General features: G+C 41.4%; 1 protein-coding gene and 1 long non-coding RNA gene across 44 annotated transcripts in view; both read left to right on the top strand.

The window, feature by feature from the left end:
- adgrl2a (adhesion G protein-coupled receptor L2a) overlaps window positions 1-18,767 on the top strand; it is a 116,768-nt gene extending 98,001 nt beyond the window's left edge. For 7 of the 42 annotated variants that reach the window (XM_056377877.1, XM_056377879.1, XM_056377874.1 and 4 more), the window contains 14 exons: window positions 183-388; window positions 1,040-1,213; window positions 1,456-1,665; window positions 2,479-2,699; window positions 3,380-3,446; window positions 7,499-7,590; window positions 9,006-9,050; window positions 9,354-9,380; window positions 10,097-10,265; window positions 10,489-10,617; window positions 11,426-11,522; window positions 13,233-13,361; window positions 14,180-14,197; window positions 16,156-18,767. In XM_056377877.1, coding sequence (XP_056233852.1) covers window positions 183-388; window positions 1,040-1,213; window positions 1,456-1,665; window positions 2,479-2,699; window positions 3,380-3,446; window positions 7,499-7,590; window positions 9,006-9,050; window positions 9,354-9,380; window positions 10,097-10,265; window positions 10,489-10,617; window positions 11,426-11,522; window positions 13,233-13,361; window positions 14,180-14,197; window positions 16,156-17,009 — 2,438 coding nt within the window. In that variant the 3' untranslated portion in view covers window positions 17,010-18,767. The other 35 variants (XM_056377893.1, XM_056377914.1, XM_056377892.1 and 32 more) reach the window with 17 other exon arrangements.
- Window positions 18,768-23,025: 4,258 nt separating this feature from the next.
- LOC130170466 (uncharacterized) overlaps window positions 23,026-27,929 on the top strand; it is a 63,176-nt gene continuing 58,272 nt past the window's right edge. For both annotated transcript variants that reach the window (XR_008827998.1, XR_008827997.1), the window contains exon 1: window positions 23,026-23,103. This is a non-coding gene — a long non-coding RNA (uncharacterized LOC130170466). The remainder of the gene's footprint in view (window positions 23,104-27,929) is intronic.

Below are 27,929 nucleotides of genomic sequence, written 5' to 3'. Positions count from 1 at the left end.
AGAGGCCACATTTAAGAGCTGATTCCTGCAGTTACATTCATGTTCAAGTGTTTACGTACTTTTAGTTCTCTTATTGTGCATGATATTTCACCACAGTTTTCTCCTCATACATTTTCCAAATTGTTCTGGAAGCTTGATTTTTTTTTTTTTTTTCTCATCTTCTGATGTCTGTCACTCAACAGGAGTTGCCAAGCTGGTTTTCGTCCTTTACAAAAACCTGGGCCAGTTCCTCAGTACAGACAATGCCACCATCCAGATGGCCAACGAGGCTTATGGCCGCAACGTGTCGGTGGCCGTCAACTCTGACATCATTGCTGCCTCACTCAACAAAGAGTCCAGCCGTGTATTCATTAATGACCCGGTGATTTTTACCCTGGAGCACATTGATGTGAGTCTTCCTGCTGGAATAAATGGAGAGGTCATATTAAAAAACTCCAGGAGGGTACATCCAGAGTAGACAGAGATCTGCAATTTGAATTGTAAATGTCTGGCTAGGTCAGTCTGCAGTTTATTTAAGTCATTGAGCATCAAATTAAAGGAGTCTTTAGAACCTAAGTGAATTCTTAATGAAAACTAATTCTTTAATCAACATTGGGATATAAATGATACCCATTTTCTTTTATAGTGGGGGGAATTAACTCCTAGATTAGCTGTACAATCTAGGATGAAATTACTGGAGCACCAATTATCTTTCGTCTTTTAAAGTTGTCACTAGAGTTCCCAGAGGGCCATGCGTGACTCCATTCTTTATCAGAGAAATTGTGCAATTCCAAAGACATGCCGTCAAACAATTACGCTTCTCTGTTATTAAGGCCTCATACACGCAACCATGTTTCGGTTGATTTAGCAAGCATGTGCCAAATGAGATACAACATATGAATTGCTTCATAAGAGCTGTGAAGTGAAAAATCCTCATCCATATCAGTGTGGAAAAATACTTTGTATGAGTAGGGGGTAAATGGCCTCTGTGTTCTACATGTACTTCAATTTCAGGCAGTCAATTATTTGGACACTTAACCATATCTCTTGTTATCTGCAGATGGAGCACTACTTCAACTCCAATTGCTCCTTCTGGAATTACTCTGAGAGGAGTATGATGGGCTACTGGTCCACCCAAGGCTGCAAGCTCCTGGATTCCAATAAAACACACACCACCTGCTCCTGCAGTCATCTCACCAACTTTGCCATCCTCATGGCGCACCGTGAAATCTCCGTATGTCACATCAATTTTTTTTTTTTTTTTTAAATATTTAGTTCTCCGTCAAACTCACTTCAAACCTTTAAAACGTAGTTCTACATCATGAGTTGATCAAGCTTACAGTACTCGCAGTGAGGTTCAGAGTTTTGTTATCTAATTTATACGAGCTCCACTAACAAGTTAGCTGAGTATATAGATATGATATAAACGTCACTGTCATGTTTATAATTCGGCTGTCTATCCTTAACCCCTCGCAGGTTAATGGCAGAGTCCATGAGCTTCTTCTTACCGTCATCACCCGCGTCGGGATCGTGGTGTCCCTCGTCTGCCTCAGCATCAGCATCTTCACCTTCTGCTTCTTCCGGGGCCTGCAGAGTGATCGCAACACCATCCACAAGAACTTGTGCATTAATCTCTTCATCGCCGAGTTAATATTCCTAATTGGTATCGATATGACGGAACCCAGGGTAAGCCGGAACGATTGCACCCTATTGATTTGGTTTTGATTCATTCTCTCTCACTTTATCTCCTCTCACCCCCCAAAACAAAGCCAAAGACCCTTTCAGAGTGAAATTGATGAGACTTTAAGCATTGTTTGTTTCTAACCTTCCCTGCTTGTCCCTGACACGACATGAGTGGGACAGCACCATTAATATAGATTACTAAGGGGCCATGTCTTCGCCTTGACAGGTCTTTTTTCCTCTTTCACTTAAAGCCACAGTTGCCATGGCTGAGCCTGCAACCATAACATGATTTTTTTTTTCTCTTCCCCCCACCCCACCTTCATTCTCGCTTCAGTTTCTAAGAGCACAAAAAGATTTTTTTCTGTGTACAGGTGGGAATCAAAGCTTCCAGTGCTGAGCTGTATGATTAAATCTACTGACTCCAACCTTAAAATACAAATGGCATTTAAATTTCTGCCGTGCTGATGGAAGGCTAAAGCTGTGCATAGTCAGAGCCCATGTGGTGAATGAATATTCATTACCGTTTTTTTTTTTAATATCAGCTTCACTGATATGTGTTGCGCTGAATTAGTGAGGCAGCATCGTCTTTTCAGGAGGTTTTAATAAAAGACAGGATATATGATATACAATTTTCAATAAAGAAATACCATGGAGACACTGCTTGTCATCCTTAAATCATTTTTGTAGCACAAGTTAATCGCAGTTTTATGTATTTATTTATTTCTTTTTTGAATAAATTATCATATCGTTTTTTGCTGTTTTACCTTGAATATGTATTATTTGATCGTCTCAATTGTTTTTTTTGTTCTGACTCAGATTGGATGCGCCATCATCGCGGGGATCCTTCATTTCTTCTTCCTGGCTTCCTTCTCCTGGATGTGTCTTGAGGGCGTACAGCTGTACCTCATGCTCGTGGAGGTCTTTGAGAGCGAGTACTCGCGGAAAAAGTACTACTACGTGTCTGGTTACCTCTTCCCCGCCATCGTGGTCGGTGTCTCCGCAGCCATCGACTACGGGAGCTACGGAACCGAGAAAGCGTGAGTGCAGCTTTCTGAACAAATCCTTGGAAATGCAGAGCAGACCTGCTGGATGCTGCACTGTGTGAGCGTACCTGCTGTGTCTGTATGTGACAGCTTTTGGAAAGTAATCTACTCATCATTTCTGCCAGCACCTTGTGCGCATCCCTGGGGACGGCACCAAAACATTTGAGCTCCTTTTGCCAGGGATGGGCAGCTGTTCAATTTTTTATGTCATTTGAAAGTGGCTGACAGACTCAACACTGTGGTTTCGGGGGTGGGGGTTGGGGGTGGGGGGGGGGGGGGGGGGGTGCTGCTACATTAATGCCTTTCTGCTCAAAGACCCTCCAGTGACCTCTTGTTTGTAAATGCTCCCTTAAAGAGAAGAGCACTGTGCAGGAAAAGCCTTTTACGCAGATTAATGGCCATATCTCAGCTAAGACCCAGCTATCAAGAGGGGCTACTTGGGGTCTTCCTTCTGTTTTGTACAACTATATTAATGTTCAGCTGGTGAAAGGAGCGTCTCAAAGCGCTCGAAGTTAAATATTAAGTACAAATTATTCACTCAATGTCATTAGCTCAAGTAACCAAAAATGAATTTCTTTCCATTAATTTCGGCCGCAGGAGCATGAAAACAATGCTGGTATTGTTTTTTCTAGTGTGTGCTGTCCCAGTCTGAAGTGTGTGTTTCTTTGTCGCAGGTGCTGGCTAAGTGTGGATAATCATTTCATATGGAGTTTTATAGGACCTGTCACCTTTATCATCATGGTAAGCTGTTATTTTATTTTATTTTCTTCTTTGAATACTGAGACTGACAGAGCGAGGAAGGGACTGAGAGTGTGAAAGAGATGCTGCAGATAAAGGAAGTGAGATGGTTGAACCGAAGGGAAAGTCGGCAGGATTTTTTTTTTCCTCAGTGATGACAGGTTAATTTTGCAGCAAAGACAGATTTAGCGGCATCCTTCAGTTCTCTCTGCCTCTCGCCAGCTGACAAGGATCAGGGTTTGATAGTGCACTTTTTTACGCATTGACACAACTCCCGTGAAGTCTCCCATTGCAGACGTTGCCAAATGGCCTTCAAGTTTACTATTTATGATAAAGTGGGAAAAAAAAAAAAAAAGATTAAAAATGGCCTCAGAGCTCAATTTTACAGCACATACATAGAGTAAGATGGCACAGCTAGATTTTACAGCTCCGCTTTTTTTACTCCGCTGCATCTGCCTCCTTCTGTGTTTGTCTGCCTGTAGTAAATAGCAGATGACAGTGTCGGGGAGACGAAGAACAGCAAAGGCACCTCTCTGTTTGGTCAAGGACCATCAGGGGTGAAGGACATATAGCATATCATATTGACATATGTCCTATTGAGGCATGCAATTATTTACTGGTCATGACACTATTATCTCCTGCTCCATCAGAAAGGCTCAGAAGAATGAGACCTTAGGGAGTCTTACCTCCCTGCGCCAAAAAAAAAAAGAAATAGCAGGTGGTATTCCTCAGATATATGCACTCAGCCCACCACACCATGTATTGCTCTGCCCTCGTGCACACCAAGGGAAAGGGAAGCTCTGCAGACTTGTCTTGCTGCTGTGCAGGGAGGACGGGTGGTATTTGTTCAGTACCATGTTCATTATCCAGCATAATGGTTGGTACTGTATCTACAGATGCAGTGACCTCTGTTGAACATCAAACTGACACTGAAAATATACTGGAGAGAAAGGGGCACCCATGTCAAATTCCAGCGAGTCCCTGCACACCGCTGGCAGCCCCGCTAGGAGCTTTCAAAGTAAAGATATAATACAGCTCTTCGTCTGTGTGGTAACAAAATAAATAAAAGACGAATCTGCTCGCTGGACTGCATTTCACAGTTTCCTCAAAGAAGGACATTGCCACTCGATGTAGCATTTAAAAATGGAGGAGGAGGTGCACAGAAGACCTGATGTATTTCTATGTTGAACAGAAAGGTCTGAGTAAATGCTTTCCTGTCTCTTTTCACTGCTTTTCTTTTTGTTGTTTTCCCGCAACCGCTTTGAATGTGAGAGCTCATAATTTAGGAAAAGCTAACACTGTATTAAAACAAACACACATATCTCCCTGTCTCAGCAAATGCTTTGTCAGGCACACAGGAGTATGTTTCCTCTCCCTAAATTGGACCCTCATTGTTTTCCAATCGCGTGTTGCTTCCATAATGATTTGCATGAAAAATGCGTCTGCAGTGGAAATGATGATCGGGATCCCGATGGTGATGACCGCAGAGATAGAATCATGACCCTGTGAGGAGCTAATGTATTGTAGCAGAGCTAATGTGTGACAGGAATGAGGTTTTTGCAGCACTGGCTCAGGACTTCGTGCACTGCTCCTCGGGTTCTGTGCAACAATTGACTCAAAAAGACAAAGTACTGTGGAAAGGAGCATCTCAGGGGAGCATGCCGGAGCAAGGTTTGTCTACACCATCCGTGACCCTGGTTTCTCTACAAATTGGCTTTGTCCTTGTCAATGAGGGAGAGAAGTAGAAAAGGCACACAAGCAAGAAAAAAAGGAGAGAAAACGGTGCTGCTTTGGCTCATGTCTGGATTCCCGGATCCCCGGCCGTGTGTGTGCCAAGTAACACTGGTTCTGACCTAGGGTGGGCATGCTTTTTTCCTCATCCTTTTTGTTTCTTTTTTTTTTTCTTTCCTTTTTACTCTTGGCTTAAGCAGGTCCTAAATACTGACTACAAACAAATGCTGGTGGAAGGCATTTAGATCCTTGTTCCTAGGCAGAGGTTGCCCTGTCTCTGGGCACAGGGGGTATTAGCTCCATGAAAGGCGAACATGGAAGTAATGAGTGGTGGGGGGAGCTATTAGTATGCTTGAGATAACTTCAACACAAGGCCTCTTGGATCATGACATGTCGCGAGCAGTTCTTATCATCAGGACAGCTCCATCTGCACCTTTAATATTTTATCCCCAGCAGTTCATTCGGAGTTCAGTGTGTACACACACAGTCCACTTCAGAAAAAGCTTTCTCCTCGGTCCCAGTGTGGCGAGGTGCTTCTGCATGGCTTGCAGTGATGATTCAGAGACAGAGAGACAGAGTGAAGGATAGAGGCAAGGCAGCTCTGCTCCTGCAATGGGGATCCCCCGGGAAGGGCTGCGAAAGCATGTCGGTGGGGGTAGGAACATGTGCCGTGCTGCTAGGTTACTTTAAAGTACTGTGTCCCTTTCCTCTGTCTCATTGGATCCATGTCACCACTCCAGGCTGTGTGAAAGGGTTTTTCAAAAGTCCTCGCCCTCCTGCCCCCCCCCGCCCCCCCCACTGTCTGACTCATGAAGGCGGCTGATAGAAATAATGGCTGATGGCTGCGAAACAAAACATAGTTTCAGTGCTGTCTGTGATATGAAAGAAGGTTCACGATTCAGGGTTTTTTCTTTTCTTTTTTTTCTTTTCTTTTTCTTTTTTTCTAGTCGTCCCTCTCTTTTACTGCCTGGGTTATTGTGAGTGGCTCCATGAGTTGATTGCATGTGGAGGGGTGATGTATTGATCACAGGCAGTCTTTTGATAGCAGTGTGCACCAGAACACGGATAATTTCTGTTCAAGAGTGAATGGCCATGGTCTGAGTCCACCTCAGAAAGGTCATTCATTTATTTCATGCCTTCATATTGGCAATGCGTCTCCATTTTTCTTTTTCAACACTATGATAGCACTGAAATGCAGTAGTTTGTAAGGCTCACCTGGAAAAAAAAAAAGAAACCTTTTGCTATTGCAAATGTGTTTCTTTGTATGTATTCTTGTTGTTACTCACACGCCACAGATACAGTAGCTTACATATATTTGTCGGCTGTATTTTCATATTTGTCTGATTCTTTGATATGCACTATTGGAGACACACATTTCAATTTTTCTTTCTCAGATATTCCCTGACATTATTTATACATGCCTGGCTTGCGGTGCAAACACAGTCTGCTGAGAGCGCATGTACATGCTGTGTCAGGGACTAGTTTGCCCCAGAATAAATGTTTTTGAAGTAAATTATTTGGAGCGGCTCCTTGCTGGCCCATCCAGCCTTTGTGTCTCTAAATCAAGGTATTGATTTTTAAGGTACCGAATAAATGCGCCCAGAAACACAGCACATAGTATCCTTGTCTCAACCTGATATGTGCCACTGGCTCCCTTAAGATTTAATACATTAAAACAAGAAAGCAAGCGCCCTCTCTCTCTCTCTCTTTCTCTCTCTCTCACTCTCTCTCTCTCTCTCTCTCTCTCTTTCTTTCTCTCTCTCTCTCTTTCTCTCACTCTCTCTCTCTTTCTTTCTCTCTCTCTCTCTCTCTTTCTCTCTCTCTCTCTCTCTCTCTATTCATCTGTCCACACGCAAGAATTGAACAAAATACACCATGTTCCCTCCAGTCTTCTGTAGCTGGCTATACCTTATAATATTTCACTATGTGCATAAAATGATATGCACTTGTTTTGTACAACAAGAGGGTCTCTTATTTCTCCTGCTACTTTCATTCCCTTCTGCCTTTGCCAGACTGCTGCTGTGTGGATGTTTCTTTCCTTTTTTTTTCTCTCTTTTTTTTTTTTTAACTGTGATGGATTTTAATGCATTTCCATGCTCTTATTGATATAGAATGACACTAAATTTGGCGCCAGTCGGCCCGTCTGAGCCTGGCTGGAACGATAGATGTTTATTGGATTAGTCTGTGGACATGCAGAGATTTGAAGGCTCTCCTCTTTTAATATATTTTATAGACAAATTAACAGTTTTTTTTTTCCCTCTCTCTGCTATATCTTGACTCGTACATCTTCATGGATTAACACTGCCATTACTCTGTTTTGACAGCTCAATCTCATCTTCCTGGTCATCACAATGTACAAAATGGTGAAGCACTCTACCACCCTGAAACCAGACTCCAGCCGACTGGAGAATATAAAGTAAGTAAAGCGTCACACGCTGAACTCCCACATTCTCTTGCTTATCAGCAATATAACACTGCTGCTATTCTGCCACTGCCCCCAGGAAGACTAAGGCTCTTTTACTCATGAGGTAATGATTTTTTGTAAAAAATATAATTTTTAAAGAAAATGCATTACGTTCCCCACCTCCAAGCCAAGTTTCAGTAACGTGTGAATGATTAAAACATAAGAATATATTTCTTTTTTCAGCAGGGGGGGCTGCGGGGAGGGGGTGGGTCAGTTTTCTGAAAGGATCCAGGACAAATGGAACATTTAACAGAGGTTTTCATTATTTTGATTCTAGACATTTCAAATGTAATACAGATTTTGATTTAGACTTTTGGCCTGACTGAGCTGTCATGATGACTACACAGACTCGTCACAGTCGTCTTTTTTTCCTTTGTTGTTTTGCTCCAAGCCACTAGCCACAGAACTGCACTGGCATGACACACATCACTCTAAAGGCTGCAACTTAACTATGCACTACTGGCTCTGCTAGGGTGGGGTACAGTGGAACAGCTACCATGTGTGTTTTGCCGCTGGAACATGTCAAACCTTTCTTTTTTCTTTTTTTTCTTTTTTTTTTTTATAGATCCCAGTTTCTAGTCCCAGAAAAGAAATTTCCCAAAACAACCGCCTCCACCGCTCTCCACCCCCCCACCCCATCCCCCCTCTCGGTTTAGCTTTCTGAGTCGCCTCAACATTTATGATGTGTTTTGTTTCGGGAAGGAAAGTTTTCCGAACGACTAATTGTTTTGTTTTGGGGGTTTTTTTTGCACTTACGTGAAAATGATATTTATTGGTGTTTACTGCAGGCTGAATTTCCGGACCTCTTCAATTTGGGATTATGTGTTTTTGTTGCTCACAGAAGTGCAGCCCCATCTCAGTTTGCACCATTATATTTCAACTTTCACGACTTTGTGTGTAGAAGCAGCGGTGTAGCTATTTTTATCCAATGTTTGTTATTTTTCATTTTTCCTTAATGAATGTGTGCAACATTACAGCTCTGCGGTAAAACTGCAATCAGGAGGAACAGTCGGGAAAGGGCTTATTTAGACTCCTTGGTTTATTTGAGATAGACGACTCCTTTATCAAGGAAACCACAACAGAGCACATTGACTGAACATGGTGGCACTCACACTGGTGTGCCATTTGTACTTGGTTGTTCGAAATGATTTCTCTTAGGCTTGTTTATGCTGCAGAAATACATTGTGTATTAATAGCTGTTTCCCTGTGGTCTCTTTCTCTGTGTTTCTCGTGCCAAAGTCTGGTCTGATACTCAGTTTAGCACCAGTGTCATTGCATGTTGCATGTGAAGGCAAAGTTAACGCACACCCTCTCCTTTCTCTTCTGCTATCATTCTCCTCCTCTCTTTGTTCTGCCATCCACACCAGTAATTATCGCGTTTGTGACGGCTACTATAATACAGATTTGCCTGGGTAAGCTTTCGCTATACACCTCAGAAAATTTTACCCACACAACACCACCCACGCATACAGTAGCACACATTCAAATTGTACCACAGACAATGTGCACTGACCAAATGCTTTACACGGAATCTTGTAATTGAATCATCAATAGCAAATAACATACAACTTTCAGTTCTTGTTAGACCCTTAATTTCATTGCCTCCCGTGATCTCCCATGGATCAAAGTTGAAGATATCTCACTCAAACTAAGCCACGCTGTTCTGCGCTCTGATCTAATTGTGTTTCTCTCTTCCTGCTTATCATGCTCTCTAGCTATGAAGATAATAAACGGTTTATCAAGTAAGCACACGTTGACCAGAAGTCTCCTCTTCAGCTTGTAGTTTATTCTCTCTCCTCATTTATCCTTTCTTTTACTTTTTTATTTCTGTTGTTCTTTTTCTTTCTTTGGCCGGTTCATCCTCTCCCAAACTGCAGCTTCAAAGCCACTCATCCACTGTCCATGTGACTGTTCACTTTCATCACATCCATCATCTTGAAATCCAGTGGTGTGGTTGTTGTTGATGTTGTTGTTGTTGTGGTTGTTGTTGTTGTGTGTTTGAGCCTTTGAACTGTGACCACTGCTGGTGTCTGAAGGCTCCACAGGACCTTCACACACGATGCAGGGAACCTCTCTTTTTCCTTCACGTATGCCTGGTTCTCCAGTTCTGACAACACACTCACTCAATAATATTTGGTAGATGATAGTATAAAATGCCTTTTAGCTTATTTTGAAACGTGCTGTGCTCTCTGATTATGATGTTCTAACACAGATAAAGTTATTTACAGAAAACCAGATCAAGGTTTTTGCTTCCTTCTTGTCTGTTTGAAGGCAGGAACTGCATTTCAGTTCGGGCTGAGAGTGTGTGTGAATGGAGGGGTGGGGACAGTGGGGAAGGGCTTTTTGCTGGCTTTTCATAGGTTTAGTGATTTGAAAAATCCCAGCCATTATACTGTCACTGAACGCCTCTCATGCTGGGTTTGTCTTCTCCTTGTGTTTGTTTCTTGCCGTCCTTTAGGTCTTGGGTCATGGGTGCCTTTGCCCTGCTGTGCCTGCTGGGTCTGACGTGGTCCTTTGGTCTCTTCTTCATCAACGAGGCCTCGATTGTCATGGCGTACCTCTTCACCATATTCAACACCTTCCAAGGAATGTTCATCTTCATCTTCCATTGCCTTCTCCAGAAGAAAGTAAGTTTCTGGTTATCCGCAGGGCTCAGAGACGGTGATTTGTCTTTCAAGGTTAAAGGCTTCTGAATTTGAGCAGCCGAGGCCGAACCTTCACATCGGCATGCAGAATTCACAGAGCACTGCACGCTGATATAAAGAACAAACACAGCTTGCTTCAAGATCTTGGCTAAGTCATATGTAAAGTCAATATTGTATGTAAACACTCGGCTATTTGCTCACGCAGGTCCGCAAAGAGTACAGCAAGTGCTTCCGCCACACGTACTGCTGCGGAGGGCTGCCGACTGAGAGCTCCCACGGTTCTGCAAAGACCTCCACCACACGGACCAGCGCTCGCTACTCCTCTGGTACACAGGTAGACCAGCAGCTTCACACAGTCAGAGACTCGGCGAGTGTCAAAACTGAGAAGAACACACTGTTCACACACACACACACACACACACACACACACACACACTCATCTTACAGCTTGTTTATATTGTTATGGTTGAAACAATTGTTCATGAGAATGTACTTTCATCATGAGCATGTAGGTTTCACACACACACACACACACACACACACACACAAAAAATGCACATCATAAGTTTTAGCTTCAGAGGTAGATCAAGAGACACAAACATTATGCCACATTTTACAAGCAGCATCTGCTGTACTGCATGAATACCTTTCTTCTGTTCTGCCCCTTTAGCACTTGCTTTTTATCTTTTTTCTCACTAACGTCATGTGCATGGGAAATAGCACTGCACTGTTTAAAGAGCATTGCAAGCACATTTTCCTGCGGGGGAAAGCCGAAATTGCAAAGAAATATATTTGCTTTGTCCCTTTGTTATTAAAGGTTAATAGGCCTTATTAGACAACACCTCCCAATGTACTTTGCTTAAAGAGACAAATCCCTATCACACTTAAAAACCTCCAGCCTCGTTCAAGATACTCATGACTGGAGCTGAAGTCGATCAAAAGTTGACTTAAATAAAGTAAGTTTTGAAAGACGCATACAGAGAAAGGTAGCATAAGTGCTGCTCTTGCCTCACTGCATATTAGTAGTTCAGGTGAGGAGTGATATAATCAGTGGTATGTACACAGAAAATAAATGAAAGTTGATCTGAAAGGTGAGCGGGCCTGTTTAAAGTCCTAATGACTGTCCCTTGTTGACCTGACAGAGTCGTATCAGGAGAATGTGGAATGACACCGTAAGAAAGCAATCTGAGTCCTCCTTTATCTCAGGTGACATCAACAGCACCTCCACCCTTAACCAAGGTCAGTTCACACCTCATTTCTCTCCACATGCACACCTATGCACACATTTCATCATCCAGCTAAAAATATCTCCTTCAAGTTCCAATGATCTCACACCACCATACAGGATCCCTCTCTGGTAATCATAATAAATGCCTTCAGCTTGAAAAGACAGAGCAGTGCAGTTAAGAAAAAAAAAAAAGATCTAGGCCTTTAGTTTAGTCTCCCTGTTCCTGCCAGTGACGGATTACAAAAATCCATCCTCAAATACCCTGTGCGCTGTCATTCTGGCCTGTAACGTCACTCTCAAAGTGGGGCAAGGCTTGAAGAACGTTTTTTTATTTAAGTGCTGGCCGTCCGGAGTTCATACCCAGGCTCAGGGGAAACATAGACAGAAATAAAAACAGAGGGAAAATAAAGTTTTATTTCAGGGAAATCTTAACACGCAGAGAGAGGCCATTTGTTGCTTGGCATAAAAGGTGACCTCTGTTACTTTACAGGGGGTTTATGAGAGAGGGAGGAAAAAAAAAAACCTGTCATTTATTATTTAGCTTGAGCGCAAATATGATGATGAGAAGATGATGTTCAACTCTGGCTGACCTGGAGTGCTTGGTGTGTTGTTAGGCTTTCTGCTGCCTCTGAAATGGCTTTCCAAGCATGCAAGGGAAAAGAGGGTTTACACCGAGGTAGTTTAACTTGACTCTCTCTGCTCCACTCGTCTGTCGCTGCCGATCTTTACCTTCTCTCTCTTTTTCGCTGTCACTTTCCACAAGGGAAAAAAAAAAAAAATTACACCTTGGGCTTTGAAGCACATTTTGACTTGTTTTTACGTCAGTAACAATCTAGAAGTACGACTTTTGTTTCCTTCAGTACCATTTCCTGGAGATGTTAATGTAAAGGTTGGATATTGATCACTCCGGGGTGTAATAGCCTAGTTACCCTGGAGAGTCCGCGCACTAAAGGAGGGCTCTATCTCCTGGAAGCACTTCCCTGTCATTAAAATCATCCCTGGAGACTTCCCAATATGACAGATGGCATTTAACACAGGTGATAAATGGCAGGTGGAAATCCTTAAAACACACCACAAACTGGGTAAAAAAACGGAAAGGAAGATAAGGTTTTGGAAGAAAATGGCCAAACATGAGTCTAAATAAAGAGTGTGATATCAAAACTTGGAAGGATTTTGTTCTTTGTCATAGGGGAGATTTTATAATTGGACCTAGTTCAATCAGCAAAAGAAAAAACCTTAGCACAATCGCAGGAATGCAGGGGGCTATTTTTGAGAAATGATATTTGCTGAAAATAAAAAGTAAATATGACTTACGAAAAGCACAGATGACAGGATGCAATAATGAGCACAGCGACTTGATAGTTTGTTCATAAATGTAATGGGACCTGAATGACCTGCAACAACACATAACACAAATGAACTTGAAACCTGAAAAACAACCCCTGCTATCTAAAGTTATTAAATATAAGAAAAGTCTGCAAATATTTTAGGAGTTTGCAGAAGTAGCTGTTTTGTTTTGTCCCAAACTTTATCCTGCATCATCAACTTTAAAATAAACACCCTGAGTGTCAGATTTTGCCAGATACCCTGGATGAAACCACACACCTCAAAAGAGAGAAAAAAAAAAAATTGTCCTTCATTTCTTTTCTTCATGAAACTTTGAGTCTCTGTCGGTTGTCTACGCCAAACTTATCTGCTCCTCTTCTGTCTTGCCACTCCAGGAATGACCGGGAATTATCTACTAACAAATCCTCTTCTTCGACCACAAGGCACTAACAACCCTTATAACACCTTACTGGCTGAGACAGTCGTATGTAACACCCCCACGGCTCCAGTGTTTAACTCGCCAGGTGTGCTTACTTAACACTTTCACCATGCATTCAGGCTTTTCCTCTCTCTCTCTCTGTCTCTCTCTCTCTCTCTGCCTCCTCTTTCTCTCTCTCTTTGTCTCTTCAGCTGAGCATATGGCAGGCCAAATGAAAAGCAGGATGTTCTGCAATATCGCCTTTCCCTCTGAATCATTGTCTCCCAAATACTTGATAAAGTACTGATTGTGTGTGTTTGATAGTAGCAGTGGTGTGTTTGTGTGTGTGTGTGTGTGTGTGTGTGTGTGTGTGGGTGTGTGTGTGTGTGTGGGTGTGGGTGTGTGTGTGTGTGTGTGTGTGTGTGTCTGAGCGCGAAAACAGGCACACGTTTTCATGTAGGACACATTTTTGTGGTTTGTTTCGATCCAGCCTGTGTTCTCATATTTCTCTTCTCCAAACTCTGAACGCGACATAATGATTAAGATGGGAAAGAGATACTGCACATTCTGCCCTGAGATAATGTAAACAGTGGTGTAGACCTGAAGCCATAGTATAAACTGCATGATTAGTAAGATTTATGCTCCCGAATTTATCAGGTGATTTGTTACTTTCACAGGGAGCTTTCCTCTTAAAAACATGTTCAAGTAAAATCTATATTGCTTAATACAGATCTACTTAATGCACATTTTGCATTCAACTGTCCATGTTTAGATTTTTTTTTTTCTTAATAGGTGAAACACATAAAAGCTATATCTCATATCACACTGTAAAGACTGTGCTGTGATGATGTGTGCTCTTCTATCTTGAAACTGAAATGGCATCTTTTGTCATGTTTTGTGCTTCTCCCCTGTGCTTCCCTCTAGTGACCTACAGAGAGACAAGTATGGGAGTAAAACTTAACTTTGCCTATCAAATGTAAATTTTTTTCAGCATGCTTATTAAAAACAACCAAAACCCCCCCTGGCACAATCACTGGTTTACTTTAGGCCATTAACACACACTCAGTGAGCAAGTGGTTCACAAAATTATTTAGCACAAAATTCTGCTCTAATCTGAAAAGAAGCAAAAGATTTTTCTTAAGTGATTCGAAGTCATCTCTGAGATCTGACGGCTTTATCGCAAATGCCCATTACTCTGCTTTTCTCTCTCTCTCTCTCTCTCTTCTGCTTAATTTGTGATTTTAACAGACCAAAATTGTGTTGCTTTTTCTTTTCTGGAAGAAAGGAGCATTTATCAGAAAGGTTTCTTAATCCTTTCTTTCCTTTTTTTTTTTTTTTTTGCTTTTCTTCCAAATTGTTTGTCCTCCTGTGGCATTCAGCAGTCTCAGTGTCCAGTCGGATCCCGCTCACACCTTTCCACACAGCACCTGTCTAAAATTGCCGCTAAATTACCTAAACACATGGATGTCATGGCAGCAGCTGTTGAATTTTCCTTTACCCTCTTTTTTTCTTAATAACTTTGTCCTCTAATTTCCAATAAGCTCTGCAAAAGATATGCACTTTTAACACCCCTACTACAATCACAATCACTCCCCTTTTTTTTTTGGACAAGGACAAATGTTCCTGTTAAATATCACATTAGTCTTCCTCTTAATTTTTACATCTGTTGTTCTACACGGAGGCCATTTTAGCAGAGCACATTTTTCCTTTATCTCCCCTCTCAATCACAGCATAGCTAATATTTATCCTTTTGCCTCTGTTTTCCATGACCTCCATGCTTTGAGAAATTCCTAACATGACCGTGTCCGACCTCTGCAGCGGCTGTGTTATTCTTGAGCTGTTCTGCTAGTGACCGGGGTCTCGCTGGGAACTGTCACTGTGACGGATGCCAAGTGCTGGGCTGCGGGCAAGCTCTGACCTTTGCCAGCTTTGGGTACACAAGCTGCCAACTAACGGACAGAAAGTGTACCAGCGCAAACAAAAACATGGGAAAAAAAAAAAAGGAAAAAAAAAATTATATATATATTTATATATATATATATTTAGACAGAAAAATAGCTGTTGACATTTAATTCATAAAAGTAAAAGCGGTTTAATGCTTGTTTGTTTCATTTGCTGAACCCTTGCTCTCGCTAAGTTGCAGTTAAGACTTTTACTTTATGTTTTGTTGTTCTTTTGAGTGATTCTTCTTCATGTTACAATAAATCATTTTACTTTCTTTTGTACATCAGCTGCTCTTAGACCAGATAGCCTGAGCAGACAGACATGATGTGAGTTGTCTAAAGTGAGTCTTTTCACCTGCTGTGTGTGGTGATGGTGGAGTGCTGCTTGTGGGCTCCCCTTGTAGTGAGAACAAAGATGGCTGTCCCATGTTGATACATGACTACTTTCCCTTTTCTGTCTATGTAATCTTTTCCCCATCTCTGTCCTTTTTCTTTCCCCTCGGCACATTCAACCTATTAGTTGCTAGAAAACCTGTAAGTGTTGTAGCTTGCCCGTTTGTGGCTTCATACTTGTGGACATCTACTTTTGCCCGGTGTGTTGTGATGGTGATTACTGTTTCAGTTTGTTTTCTTAATGTTGTTTGGGATCTTTTTCATTGCTTTGTCACCTTTGTGGCAGACGAAAAAGCATAGTGTTTTGCTTATTTTTAAGCATTTTTTAAAAGGGAAAGTAAAAATTTATATGTTGGAAAGTAAAATGGTTTCCCATTGCAAATAATGCATGCCTGTATATTGTATGTTAAGGATTGTGCCTAACTAATGGACTTATGGCATGGCTTAATTTGACTTGAGTTCTCTATGTGAAACTGCATCCTAAACAGCATTAAACCTTTGTTTCTTTGATGGTTATTGGTGTTGACTAATGTAAAATCCCCTCACATGTTCCTCTCTTTCCAGGGCACTCACTGAACAGTGCGGTGAGGGATACGAGTGCAATGGATACTCTACCGCTAAATGGTAACTTTAATAATAGCTACTCGCTCCGCAATGGGGACTTTGGCGACAGTGTGCAGGTAGTAGACTGCGGCCTCAGTCTGGACGATGCTGCCTTCGAGAAAATGATCATCTCTGAGCTAGTTCACAACAACCTGCGTGCCTGTAACAAAAGCCACCAACAGCAACAGCAGCAGCACCCCAGTTTACATCATCCGCCCCACCACCACCACCAGCAGCCCCCGCAATACCACCATCACCACCACGTGGAGCGGGCTCCGCCCAAGGTGACGGTAATAGGCGGCAGCAGCAGTGAAGACGACGCTATCGTAGCTGACGCTTCGTCTTTGGTGCACATGGGTGACACTGTGGGCCTCGAGCTGCACCATCAGCAGGAGCTGGAGGCGCCGCTCATCCCCCAGCGGACTCACTCCCTTCTGTACGCTCCCCAGAAGAAGGTGAGGACCGATGGGGGAGTTGATACCTTTGTCAGCCAGCTGACACCCACCAACCCCGACGATAGTCTGCAGTCCCCAAACAGAGACTCCTTGTACACTAGTATGCCTAATCTTAGGGACTCGCCGTTCCCAGAGAGCAGCCCCGATGTGGTGGAGGACCTGTCCCCTTCTAAGAGGAGCGAGAATGAGGACGTTTACTACAAGAGCATGCCTAACTTAGGGGGTGGCCACCAGCTCCAAGCCTATTACCAGATAGGCAGAGGGAGCAGCGATGGTTACATTATACCTATTACTAAAGAGGGCTGCATCCCTGAGGGCGATGTACGGGAAGGACAGATGCAGTTAGTGACAAGCCTTTAAATGTATTTAAATCGCCCCCCCGAACCTCTTCCTTCCCTTTTGCAGCCCCTTACCTCTTGGAGGACATGCGAGGGAAGGGATAGGGAAGGGAAGAGTTTGTTTTCTGTTTGAAGCAAGCCTGGAAGCCCTGTCATACACACTAGCCATTTACAAACCTCCCTTTCCCCCATCTGCATTGCCATCTCCTTTACCCCGGACATGCCACTCTTCCTACCTTCCCTGCAGACCAACAGACTTGGTGCACAGCGATGGCAGTGCAAAGTTTTAATGAGACTGTACATACAATGCAGAGTCAAATTTCAAGTTTAAGAGACAAGCCAACTATGTATTTAAATGTGCTGCTGCTGTTGAGTAATTGAGAAAAATTTAAGGTACGAAAATATAAAAAAAATAAATAAAAAAAGACAAAAAAAAATGAATAAATACCGACTACATCAGATCAGCAATTTCCCCCGGTCTAAAGGTTGTACATACACTCCCAAACATCCTCGTTGAAGCCTATTTTTTTTTGTTTTGTTTTGTTTTTTCTGTTATTGGAAACAAAACAACAGCCCTGGACCAGGTCATGGACGATGTTTGTAAAATGTTCCTGATCAGACTGTCAGAGAAGGAATATAATGTCCTGGTCGCCCAGAGTCGTTCTCCATCACAATGAAGTTTGGATTGTATAACCACTAGCAATCAAGCCCCTGGCCTTATATTTTCTCAACTGTACATTGAACTGTTGTCAAGGAAAATGGCTAAAATATATATTTTGTTGTATTGCTAGTGTAAAATAAAAATTCATGGGAAACCGTAAATATGAAGAAACCTTTTAATTGCAAAATTTTACGTTTGAGAGACTATTGTGTAGAAGTTGCACATATGTTATACAGTGTGTTTATGGTTCCAACACTTCATTCATGGTAGTATGTTTGAACGTAACGGCTTATGAAAAGAAAGGAGGATTCAACAAATTACAAAGATGCATTATCACTTTTTCCACTTGTGAACAGTGTTTTTTGCTTAAATGAGTTCCATTGATGCCGCCCATCGCAATATGTTCATTCGGCATTACTTTAGTAGAATGGGAATGCAAAAACCCAGTTAAAGTGATTTATGCATTGCACAGTTTTTTTGTGTAATTCTGAATGAAATAGATCTTTTTAAGTGATGGGCAAGCGCAACTGAATTGAAACCAACTTTTGACAATAAAGTTTCTATCATAAATGTAGTTCTTCCGCGTGGGTTTGGACATTTTATTTATTAAAATCTTTCCAAAAGATAAGTGGGAAATGTGTGAATATTTTCCAGCACTGGTATACATGCTGTACTGTAGCTCATGTTTTTTATGTAAACATGTTACCAAGGGGCTCATCACTTAAGACTGATGTAAAGTTCAACACTTGTTTAACAAATAAAATAAATGTGAGATTTTTTGTCAAATGCCAGTTGCTTTTTAATGTTTTCTGTTTTTGGTACTATTTGAGAAAACAGGTTTAATTATTTTGCTATGGACAAAATACACTTTTGACTCAGGTTATAAGAAAAGTCCCGAGCACCTTGAAAGGCAAATTGGTGGATTTGTTTTCTAGGGGGTTTGTTTGCTTTATGTTCTGCTTTTCTTCAGTCGATGCAGAGTAGAGAGAGCTCATTTCACCATATGTGTTAGAGAAGCCAAATCTTTCCATGTGATTCAAAGATGAGAAACTCAGGTAGGAAAACTGCATTGTAAATGTTCCTCTGTGTGGTTGTAACACTAATAAAGGTTCAAAATGACACTGGTTCACAGCATTGTCCACTTAGTATATTATTGAATGAGCGCTATAGTCCTGGCACCATTAACAAGCCCGGCATGATAGGAATCTTGTAAGATGTTGGCTTAATGCTTTGTGGGAGTGGAAACGTGTCCATGGGCCTAACAAGGGGTCAATGTTACACTTGGTTGCAGTTGTAGAAATATATTACATATAATATGGCCGAGTATGACACATATTTGCTCTAATTAGTGTCTGCTGCTGCTGAAGCCCACAGTCAGTTCCTGTGCGGTTTAAGCCTCAGGTAACACTAATTTATGAAACATTTTAATATAAAATCCAGTTGAGGCAGAGTGACAGCTCTCAGCAGGGTAGCTGGAAATTGCACTGTTTACCATTTGGCATTGAAGGAAATGAGTCAGTGCAAAAATGCACTTTATGTCAGAACCGGTACACATAATGCTGTGTGGGCTGCGTGTTGTTTTGACTTTTCCAACAATTATGTGACATTTTGTGCAATTATCCGAGGCTACAAATTGTCATAGAAGAATTACAATTCTTTTTTTGTGATCTCTTGTACAGTCCCCTTGAATGTCAGTTAGGAATCAAGTGTTGAGGTGACTGTTGACTATTGAAATGGCAGACATAATGACGTGCATAATAATGAAGAGGATACAAAATTGTATTGATTTCCACCCTGCATTGTAAAACATGCAGAAATGAATGTGAATACAGAATGTGAAAAGAATCCTTTTTAAAAAGGAAATGACATGTATTATACATCAGAAATATTCTGTAAACTTTAACAAAAGTCATTTTAAACAGCCAACCTGTGTTATCAAATATCTCAAGACGGCTCATCCCACACACAGGAGTAACAAAAGCCTTTCTGTGCACAAAATCGCTGTGTTAAACTTGAGAGTTTTCACTGTGGTTAACACTAAAATTACTCTTGGAGCCACCTCTCTCCAGCTTTTTCTGTTTATCTGAAATAGAAGAGACATCTCAATGCGTGATTCTTAACCGCATTTCTTACATTTCTGTGGCAAGAGTCAGAAGTCACTCTCCTCAGCAGACAAACAAATAATTGCTAACCCTTTCCTCACCTCTCCCTCACTAATGCTGCTTGTTTATCCTAACACAGTGACCTTAGACACAGATAAACTCGGCAGGTAAGCAGGTTTATTTTCATTATTAAGGGCAGGGAAATATGATCTTGGATTGGCTATTTTGTCTGTGACAGGGAATGTGGACTCGGCACCCTCTAGCTTTGCGTGTGGCCTTCTCGCCATGCAAGAGACTCTCTAATTCCCCCATCTTTAGCTCAGGGAGAGACTCGCCCTTTGTCAAACACTGATTCAGAAGTAGGCCAGGAGCCGAGGGGCTGAGAGCTCGGACGCTCCCACAGAGGGGGAGCGAGTCGGTCCCTGGAAACAGGTAGAAAGTACTGTCAGCAGAATCGAGCTGAAACTGCTAAAGACGGATGTGTTGTTGATGAAACAGAGGCATGAGACTAATGTGTGACCAAACATGGATATTTGTGATTGTCAAGTCAGAAGTACGTTCCAGGGTCCAAGGATTTTCTGTAAGATATGATGCAATTGCATGAAAGAGATTTTCCTGTTGATGAAATATTTTACGTGTGGTTTTTTTTTTTCCAAATCCCAAAATGCCCTGAATGTCTCCCAAATATTTCTGTTTCCTCTGTGGGAGACAGACTTTTCTAAAAAACATTTGGTATTTTGGTCCCACAGAGATTTGATAAACATTTAATTAACTAATCATCTGTTTAAGATCAACTGTGACGAGCGACATCGACTGAAATTAAATAATAATCGTGCTTCTTTTAATTAAAGATCATCATCACTTCTACAACTTTATCATTCAACATCTTCGCATTTATATATATTTTGTAAGTCTCCAACACAAATCATTCAGTGTTTTTTTCCAAAATGTAAAGTGGTCTTACGAGTCTACATTCATGTGTTTGTTGGAAGTTCAGTTTAAGAAGTTTCATTTCAAACCCTGGGGGATTTCTCTGAGGTTATCAATAGCGGCTGCAATAGCTTCTGCGGCGGCAAGTCCTGTGAACGGAAAACACAGTGCCAATTATAGATGCCATCAACGTGGATGAAAGTGTTTGTGTACAAGCAAAGGAAAACCTCTCAAGCCACAAACAGTAACTGGCAGTGCAAAAGTAACTTCCCAAACTCTTGAAGTCAAAGGGGACCCTTTAACTGCTCACTCTTTTCTTCCCCCAGCCTCTTTTGTCCTGTCCCCAACTTCAAATATGCAGATTTGTGGCCCATGGGCGACTTAGATCCGGTCCCGTCGAGGTGAAAAATCCAATTAACCTGCAGCTCCAGCTGCCTTCGTTATAATCCCCTCCCATAATTATGAAATTACCAGATGCAGGATTTCAAATGAAAAAAGGATGAGAGCGACTGGCTCAGAAAAAAAGATGAAATAAACTATTCCCTGCCAGTATACAGAGTTCCAATTTACCTCAAGGGGGAACAGCTAATTCTTATGACTGGGTTTGAAGGTGAGACCTGCAAAAGCCCTTGTAATCAGAATAAGAAATATCCTAACAAAAATATGAGGATGGTGGAAATAGCTATTGAGATAAATGGATAGACCCTTACATGTTATGCATTTAGACTTTTGAATTGACAGTATAAATACACCAAATAAGTCTAAACTAATCTCTCCTGGTTTTCTACAGAGGATTTTGAGTCGACTATTAAAAGCTTTTACTTGAGAGGTCAAGATGAAATTGAAGGAAAGACACCTATATGTTTAAGTTCCTGTCTGAACTCCTCAGGGCGTTGCAACTGGACTTACAGCTAGACAATGAGCAGCAGTGAGGTATAGCATGGCAATGTATGTAGTTTCTGTATTGCATTTAAAGTATTTAAACAGTGGGAAAAAATAGGTACATTGATACATTATTTGTTCATGCATTTAAAAGTAATTATGATTGTTGCTCCAGCTCCAGTTTCAAGCCTGAGAAAAACAAACTTCTATTCCTCTGTAAAACTGCACACATCACATGGGGATGTCATCCATTCATCCCCAGACTTTTATATTTTTCAAAGAGCTGCTGTGTCTTGCCCTCAGTGCAGGCCCTTTCATCTCAATACTCTCTAAATATTATAACCCCGAGCTACTGCAGCCCACAAAACAAAAGTCATTGATTTCTCTACTATTAATTCAGGTTTTGGTTCCCTCCAAACACCAAAAAAAAGCATTTAAATTGTCCTGTAAGATGGACACATTTTCATCTTGTGGCCAATTGAGCTACACCGTGGCTCAAGTGACAGTTAGTCAGTTAATGGTTTAAATTCTCCCTTTCTGTCAAATATTATTCACTGACACATAGGCATATTTATAATAATAATAATTTCATTATTTCTGACTAATACAGTACATGCAAATATCCACTGTAATAGTGTGTAAAAGAGAGTATAAGACTTGCTTTCTTTTCTTGTGTTCCGTTCCTTCGCTGCAGAGATACTCCATCTCATCAGTAAATCTAACATTCCTCTGATAAACTCATTGGCACTCGCCGGAGGGAAGCCTCGAGCAATAACTACGGGATCTCCTGCCGTGCACAAGCTTCTGCAGGCCAATATAGATAACTCCCACTCACGCTTTACCTACTGTATGCCGAGACTCATGCAAGCTAATCCATTATGCGGCTGTACTCACGCTGCATCTACATCTATATTTATCATTCAGTGAGAAGAGAAGAGAGAAAGAATGTAACAACTTAATGGCCGCACACCTATTACTGTGCTTCTTAAGGGTAACTACTTCCATTTGTACACGCAAAGCACTGTTGTTATTGTAATAAGCAGGTTCAGTGATACAAGAAAAAACACATAAACCCTCAAATTGGAGCAGGCCAGCAAGTATCTGCATCTGAACAAAACCTATCTCAACACACAGCAAGAATCTTTGCACACATAAGTGTTTTACCTTTCCGTGTTACTGTGCCAGCCAAGGCCAATGCCAATTTGAGTGAACTCTTTCGCACTGTGTTTTGAGTAAAGTGATATTCGATCATTCGGACGCTTGCGTGGCTCTCGGCATGGGCATAGTTGTTTGTTTTTTTAACCGATAATCGATAAAAAAAAAAAAAAACTAATTTAAAATGGACTACTTTGCCTCTGATGCAGCTGCCTGTCTCTCATATGTAGTTTCCACTCTGCGATCCGGAGCAATGTCCCGCCCACAGCACCATCTGATTGATCACACGTCACGACTAATATCAACTAAAATTATCGCTGAAGGCTGATGTGTACGCAGACGGTAGCAGACAAGGTAGTTCCGGTTAACGAGCGGAGCTTTGGAAGGTAAGACAGCAGACATCACTGAAGTTATAATAAACATGCCAATCCTCTACACTGAAGTTACAAAAATACCACACTGATGAACAGGTTCATCCGTTGATTCAAGATACACCGAGCGAGAGAGAGATAAGCTATCGCTAAGTGCTAAGCTAAAGTAACTAGCATCTGTACAACTGCTGAACTAGTGAAAGTCGCTAAAAGGAGCAGAAACCTGTGAGTGCAGGGGCTGAACTAGTGTAAGTTGAAATGTACTGCGGGTAGTTAGACACTGTGATGCAGAAAACAGCAACATTAACTGTGCTCAGACAGAGCCGCAATAAACTCTACCTGTAAAAGAAACTCCTGAGACTGGAGATGATACACAACACTGACGTCAGCACGTCAACGGTCACTAACTACTGTTACTGACTAATACAACAGCCCTGCAGAAAATCCTCTTTGATGAAGATTATAATTGTAATATTATAATATATATTAGATTATAATATAGTTTTTGATTCAACTGTATGATAATTTTTGAGGAATTATTTTGTATGCTGGAACAGCAGCAGATCAGAGAAGTAGAGGAGGCCGATGACGAAAGAGCTGCATCTTCAGGGTTTTAGGTTTTAAAATGATAATGTGATTAAATTGGCCTATACACTGTTATGGATTAATTGTGAATCACTAACCAATATTTAATGTAACCATAGTCCACCTATTCTGATGTTAACTTGTTAGTTATTATATAACAAATGACAGTTTCCTAAAGTTTTAATTTAGTCTTTGATCTGATACTCCATAGCTTTATTTCAATTTAAATACAATTTTGAATGTAAATTCAGATCTTATATGTTAGTAAACAATTTGGTTGACAGCATTAAAAAGGCCTCTTTTTTTTGCAGGGGTGGTGGGGTTGTTGCGCCCCTACCAATGTTGAGACCAAACCTACGCCCTTGGTGGCAGCTGTAACATAGGCTCAATAATCAGTGTGTGTCCATCACCAGCCATTTTTCTTATCAGAGTTAAACTGGGAACAAAATGCTAAACCTCTGCCAGTTCTCCCAGAGCACTGAAAGCCTTCAAAAGAGCAGGTAATGCTTAAAAGTATTCATCAAAAATCAAATGAGACTCAAAGTCATATGGGGGTTATGTTAAAATAGAACAACCATAAAGTGATGTACAGCTGAGTGCTGACCACCAAGAGTTGCCAACCACAAAACCAGCTTCAGGTTGTCCTTAGAAATAGAAGAAAAAGTCCCAATTTGAAGGTCACTTTCTGAGTTTAAAGCATCAGGGAAACACTTCAGACCCTCCCTGATCTCTACAGCACAGCTCATTTTTGATTTAGCCACGTAAAGGAGAATTCATAATTATGTAAAAACTTATCATATACTTAAGGGGGGAAAAAAATCATCAATTATTTCAAGTATTTTTATTTCCATGAAGAACACATAAGAAACTGCATGCTAGTGTAATCTAAGAGTGATGAAAACTTTGAATTGAATATGCCAGCTTTTAAATTGTGATTGTTGATGCAATCTATATGTAAAAATATGCACAACATTTTCTATTTAAATGATTAAGGCATCAATATCTATTGATTGTACTTTGGCCGTGTTTCATCAAAACATCTTGCCTGGGAACTACAGTCACTCTCAGTGGGAAATAAATGGGATCCATAAAGCAGGCCCAATACTGTGTTTATAATTGATAAGTAGAGGGAAAACAGTTGTAACCTTGAGTGTAGGTGTGCATTGCAGCTGAATATTGACTCTGAGTTTCCTTGCTGGTGGCAAAGGTGCAAGGAGACTATGAAAACAAGATATAAAATATATTATGAATGTCTCAGTCGGACTGTAGTGTCTCATTAAGATTCAGAGGGGCCTTTGCAGAGGAACCTTGTCATGCTAATCCTGGCCAAGTGGTCCCACAGGGTCCCAGCAACTGTGAGCTAGCATACATCTTGAAGAACATTTCTTATCTGTGATCTTTGTCATATTACTTCCATTGCCTTTGTGTTGTCATTGTCCTATTTGTATAGTAGTTTGTCTTAGTCAAATAACTGGTTAAGACACTGAAATGCGCAGGTTGCTCCACTTCTCTTCTCATTTAAAACACAGGCACATATTCTTTTTAAAAATTAGTACTGATTGCACTGAAGTGTTAGAAATTCCTCCTCTTGTTTATGAAATGATTTGAGTTCAGGTCCCTTGCTTTATTAATGAATAGTCATCCAGTCCAGACCCAGAACAATGAAACAGGAAAACATAAACCCATCTGAGCAAGAGGAAAAGACAGAAGAATATACAGTATGCTGTATAATTTAATGTCTACTGAACCATCAGGTCAGTTTCAATATAGCCTGAGTGAAGTGTTGTGAGATCTAATCTGATTTCATTTTATTAAAATGAGAATGCATTTCAAGCAATCAATTGCACTTTTCTGATTCATAGCAACAGTTTATTTCACCCACGGCCGGCAGTTACCAGCACGCATCACTGCTTTGTTGGCTGACTTCTGTATCTGTTAATGCGCATTAGATTCAAGGTAACCACAGTGGGGGGAAAAAAACAGCGTCATATAAGATTTGAATGTTGATCGTATATAAGACTGTAAATAACTTGTATGTGCAAGAAAATGCTACACTTTGAACCAAACCTGATATGAATCCAAGGGTGTACCTAATATGATGACCGCCATGGTTTCTGTATTAAAACTGTATCAAAATATGAATTTAACACTGTATTTTGTAAGTGGTAGGATGGTGCTATACAGACTAGAATGACAAGTGCAGCCCCATTGTTTCATTCCAAGCCCTGAAATCTATCCACAGTCAATTTCTTAGCTGATGAAATTACTGGCATGACCTTTAAAGCTTCCTCTTTAAACTTTTTATGTCTGATGTCTCACAAATGACAATAAGATGTCTTGCCAATCATGTAGATTACATCTCAGATTCAATGGATCACATTGCAGATAGGGAGGGAGAAAAGCATTATGTTGACTGAAAAAGGGAGGACATGCAATTAATGATATCTGAGCTGGGGTTTCATATCTCCAACAATCAAAATAGATTTAAATGATCAGATAGTTTAATGTCAGGCATGCTTCCGCCTTGCAAGCCATTTCTCTGTTAATACAGAAGGGTAAATTGCTTTGAGCTTATTTGTGATAATCGTAGTATTGACACTCAGCGCAATGAATGGTGCCTATTATATGTTCAGGCAGAAGCCCTGGAAATAGACTTTTAATTTGAATGTATTTCAATAACATTGAGTTTAATGGATTATGGTGGCACTGCCGCCTGATTGATTAGTTTCACCCTTTATGTACAGCACATGTCTGGCCGCCGCTGCGGATGTCCTAACTGGGATAGCATTTTAATGACTGGGGCTTGACTTGCATAAGCCTACAGTGCAGTGCATTCATTACGGTAAATGCTCTCTGTGCTGTCTGTCTTGTGTGGACCTACAATATTTCCTCCCCATGCATGAACTGTTGAAATGCATTAAAGCAGAGCCAGGGGGATCCCAACAGATGTTGAATGGTTGTTATTGTCTTTGGTACATCAGGGACTTTTCAGCTTGAAGGTGATATCAAGTAGGAACCACATTACGACTCACTTTGATGTTATAGCTTACAGCTGTGGCTGGCAGATCAGTGAAATGAGATCATCTGGAGGGATCATAGGGTGGCCTTATGGGGTGGCCACACAAGGTTATGTGCCTTAATTCCAGAGGCCGCTGAGGCCAAGATCCAGATGCCGTCACTGCCCACACTGAAGAGTGGCTTGGTATGAAAGCGCAAACTGTGCTTTAAATGGGTTCATTTCACAGAACAACTGCCAATCATTCCTGTGCATTGAGTTTGTGTGAGTTGCTGATGCCATGTTGAGATTTGTTCTGGTATGGACACAGTATGCCGTTTTCATTTGTATTCAGGGGGTAGCTCCTGTATCTGCAGGGTCTGTCTTTATGTGGCCAGTGTGCCAGTAGCATTGGAAGACAACCAGATGCAGAGAATAACAAGTGGAACCGAGGCTACAGCCAAGGTATCAACATGTGTCATCTGGATAGACGTGTCAATTTAAGTGTGCCACATGCAATGTGTTGTGCCTTGAGCAGCGCTCACTGCATTCATTTCCTGTTGTCTGAGTTCAAAGTGTTTGTCACCCAGTGTCACTCACATTGCTGGTTTCTCTCCCTCTGCTCAGGGACCTCGCTGTGGTTGCTGGAAATGTTGTTTCTCCTTAACAGTACACTGGGTCACTTAGTCGATAGTGGCAGAGGTCCGCTGGGGTCAGGGCAGCTGACTGGGGTGCCCACTGTCGCCACTGCATGATAAAATGCTCACAGGAGTTAAAGCCATAGTCAGAATGCTCCCGGAGGAAGAAAGGATGCAGAGACAGAGGAGTGAGGGAGGGGGTAAAAGGTGATGTTGCAGAGGAGAGTGGGTGGAGGTAGAAACAGTCGAGTTCAACAGAATTTCTCCTCTGCAGAATTTCTGTGTCTGCTGTGATCAGTATATAATGAACATGTGAAAGTGCAAGGCTGGTGGACAAACTAGGTGGCTGGACAAAACAAAGGTCCACTTGATTGAAGCAGCACTGCGGATTAACCAGACCCTCCGTACATATTTGCTCAGAGGCATTAATCAACAGTGGATAGACTACTCTGAATAATAAGCAAGCTGATTATCCAGCATTGAAACGCCGCTCTCGTTCGTGATTCTGGGCATGAGCTGGTTTACAAGCCACTTGTTGGTTGAAAGTGATATAACAACACCAATTGTGAAACACAATAGTAAATCAGTGAGTAATCAGTGTGTTTTATTTACTTTAAATTTAG

Source organism: Seriola aureovittata, chromosome 6, assembly GCF_021018895.1.
Source record: "Seriola aureovittata isolate HTS-2021-v1 ecotype China chromosome 6, ASM2101889v1, whole genome shotgun sequence".
Lineage (NCBI taxonomy): Eukaryota > Metazoa > Chordata > Actinopteri > Carangiformes > Carangidae > Seriola > Seriola aureovittata.
Note: the sequence above shows the minus strand (reverse complement) of the source record. Positions and strands in the feature narration are given on the sequence as shown.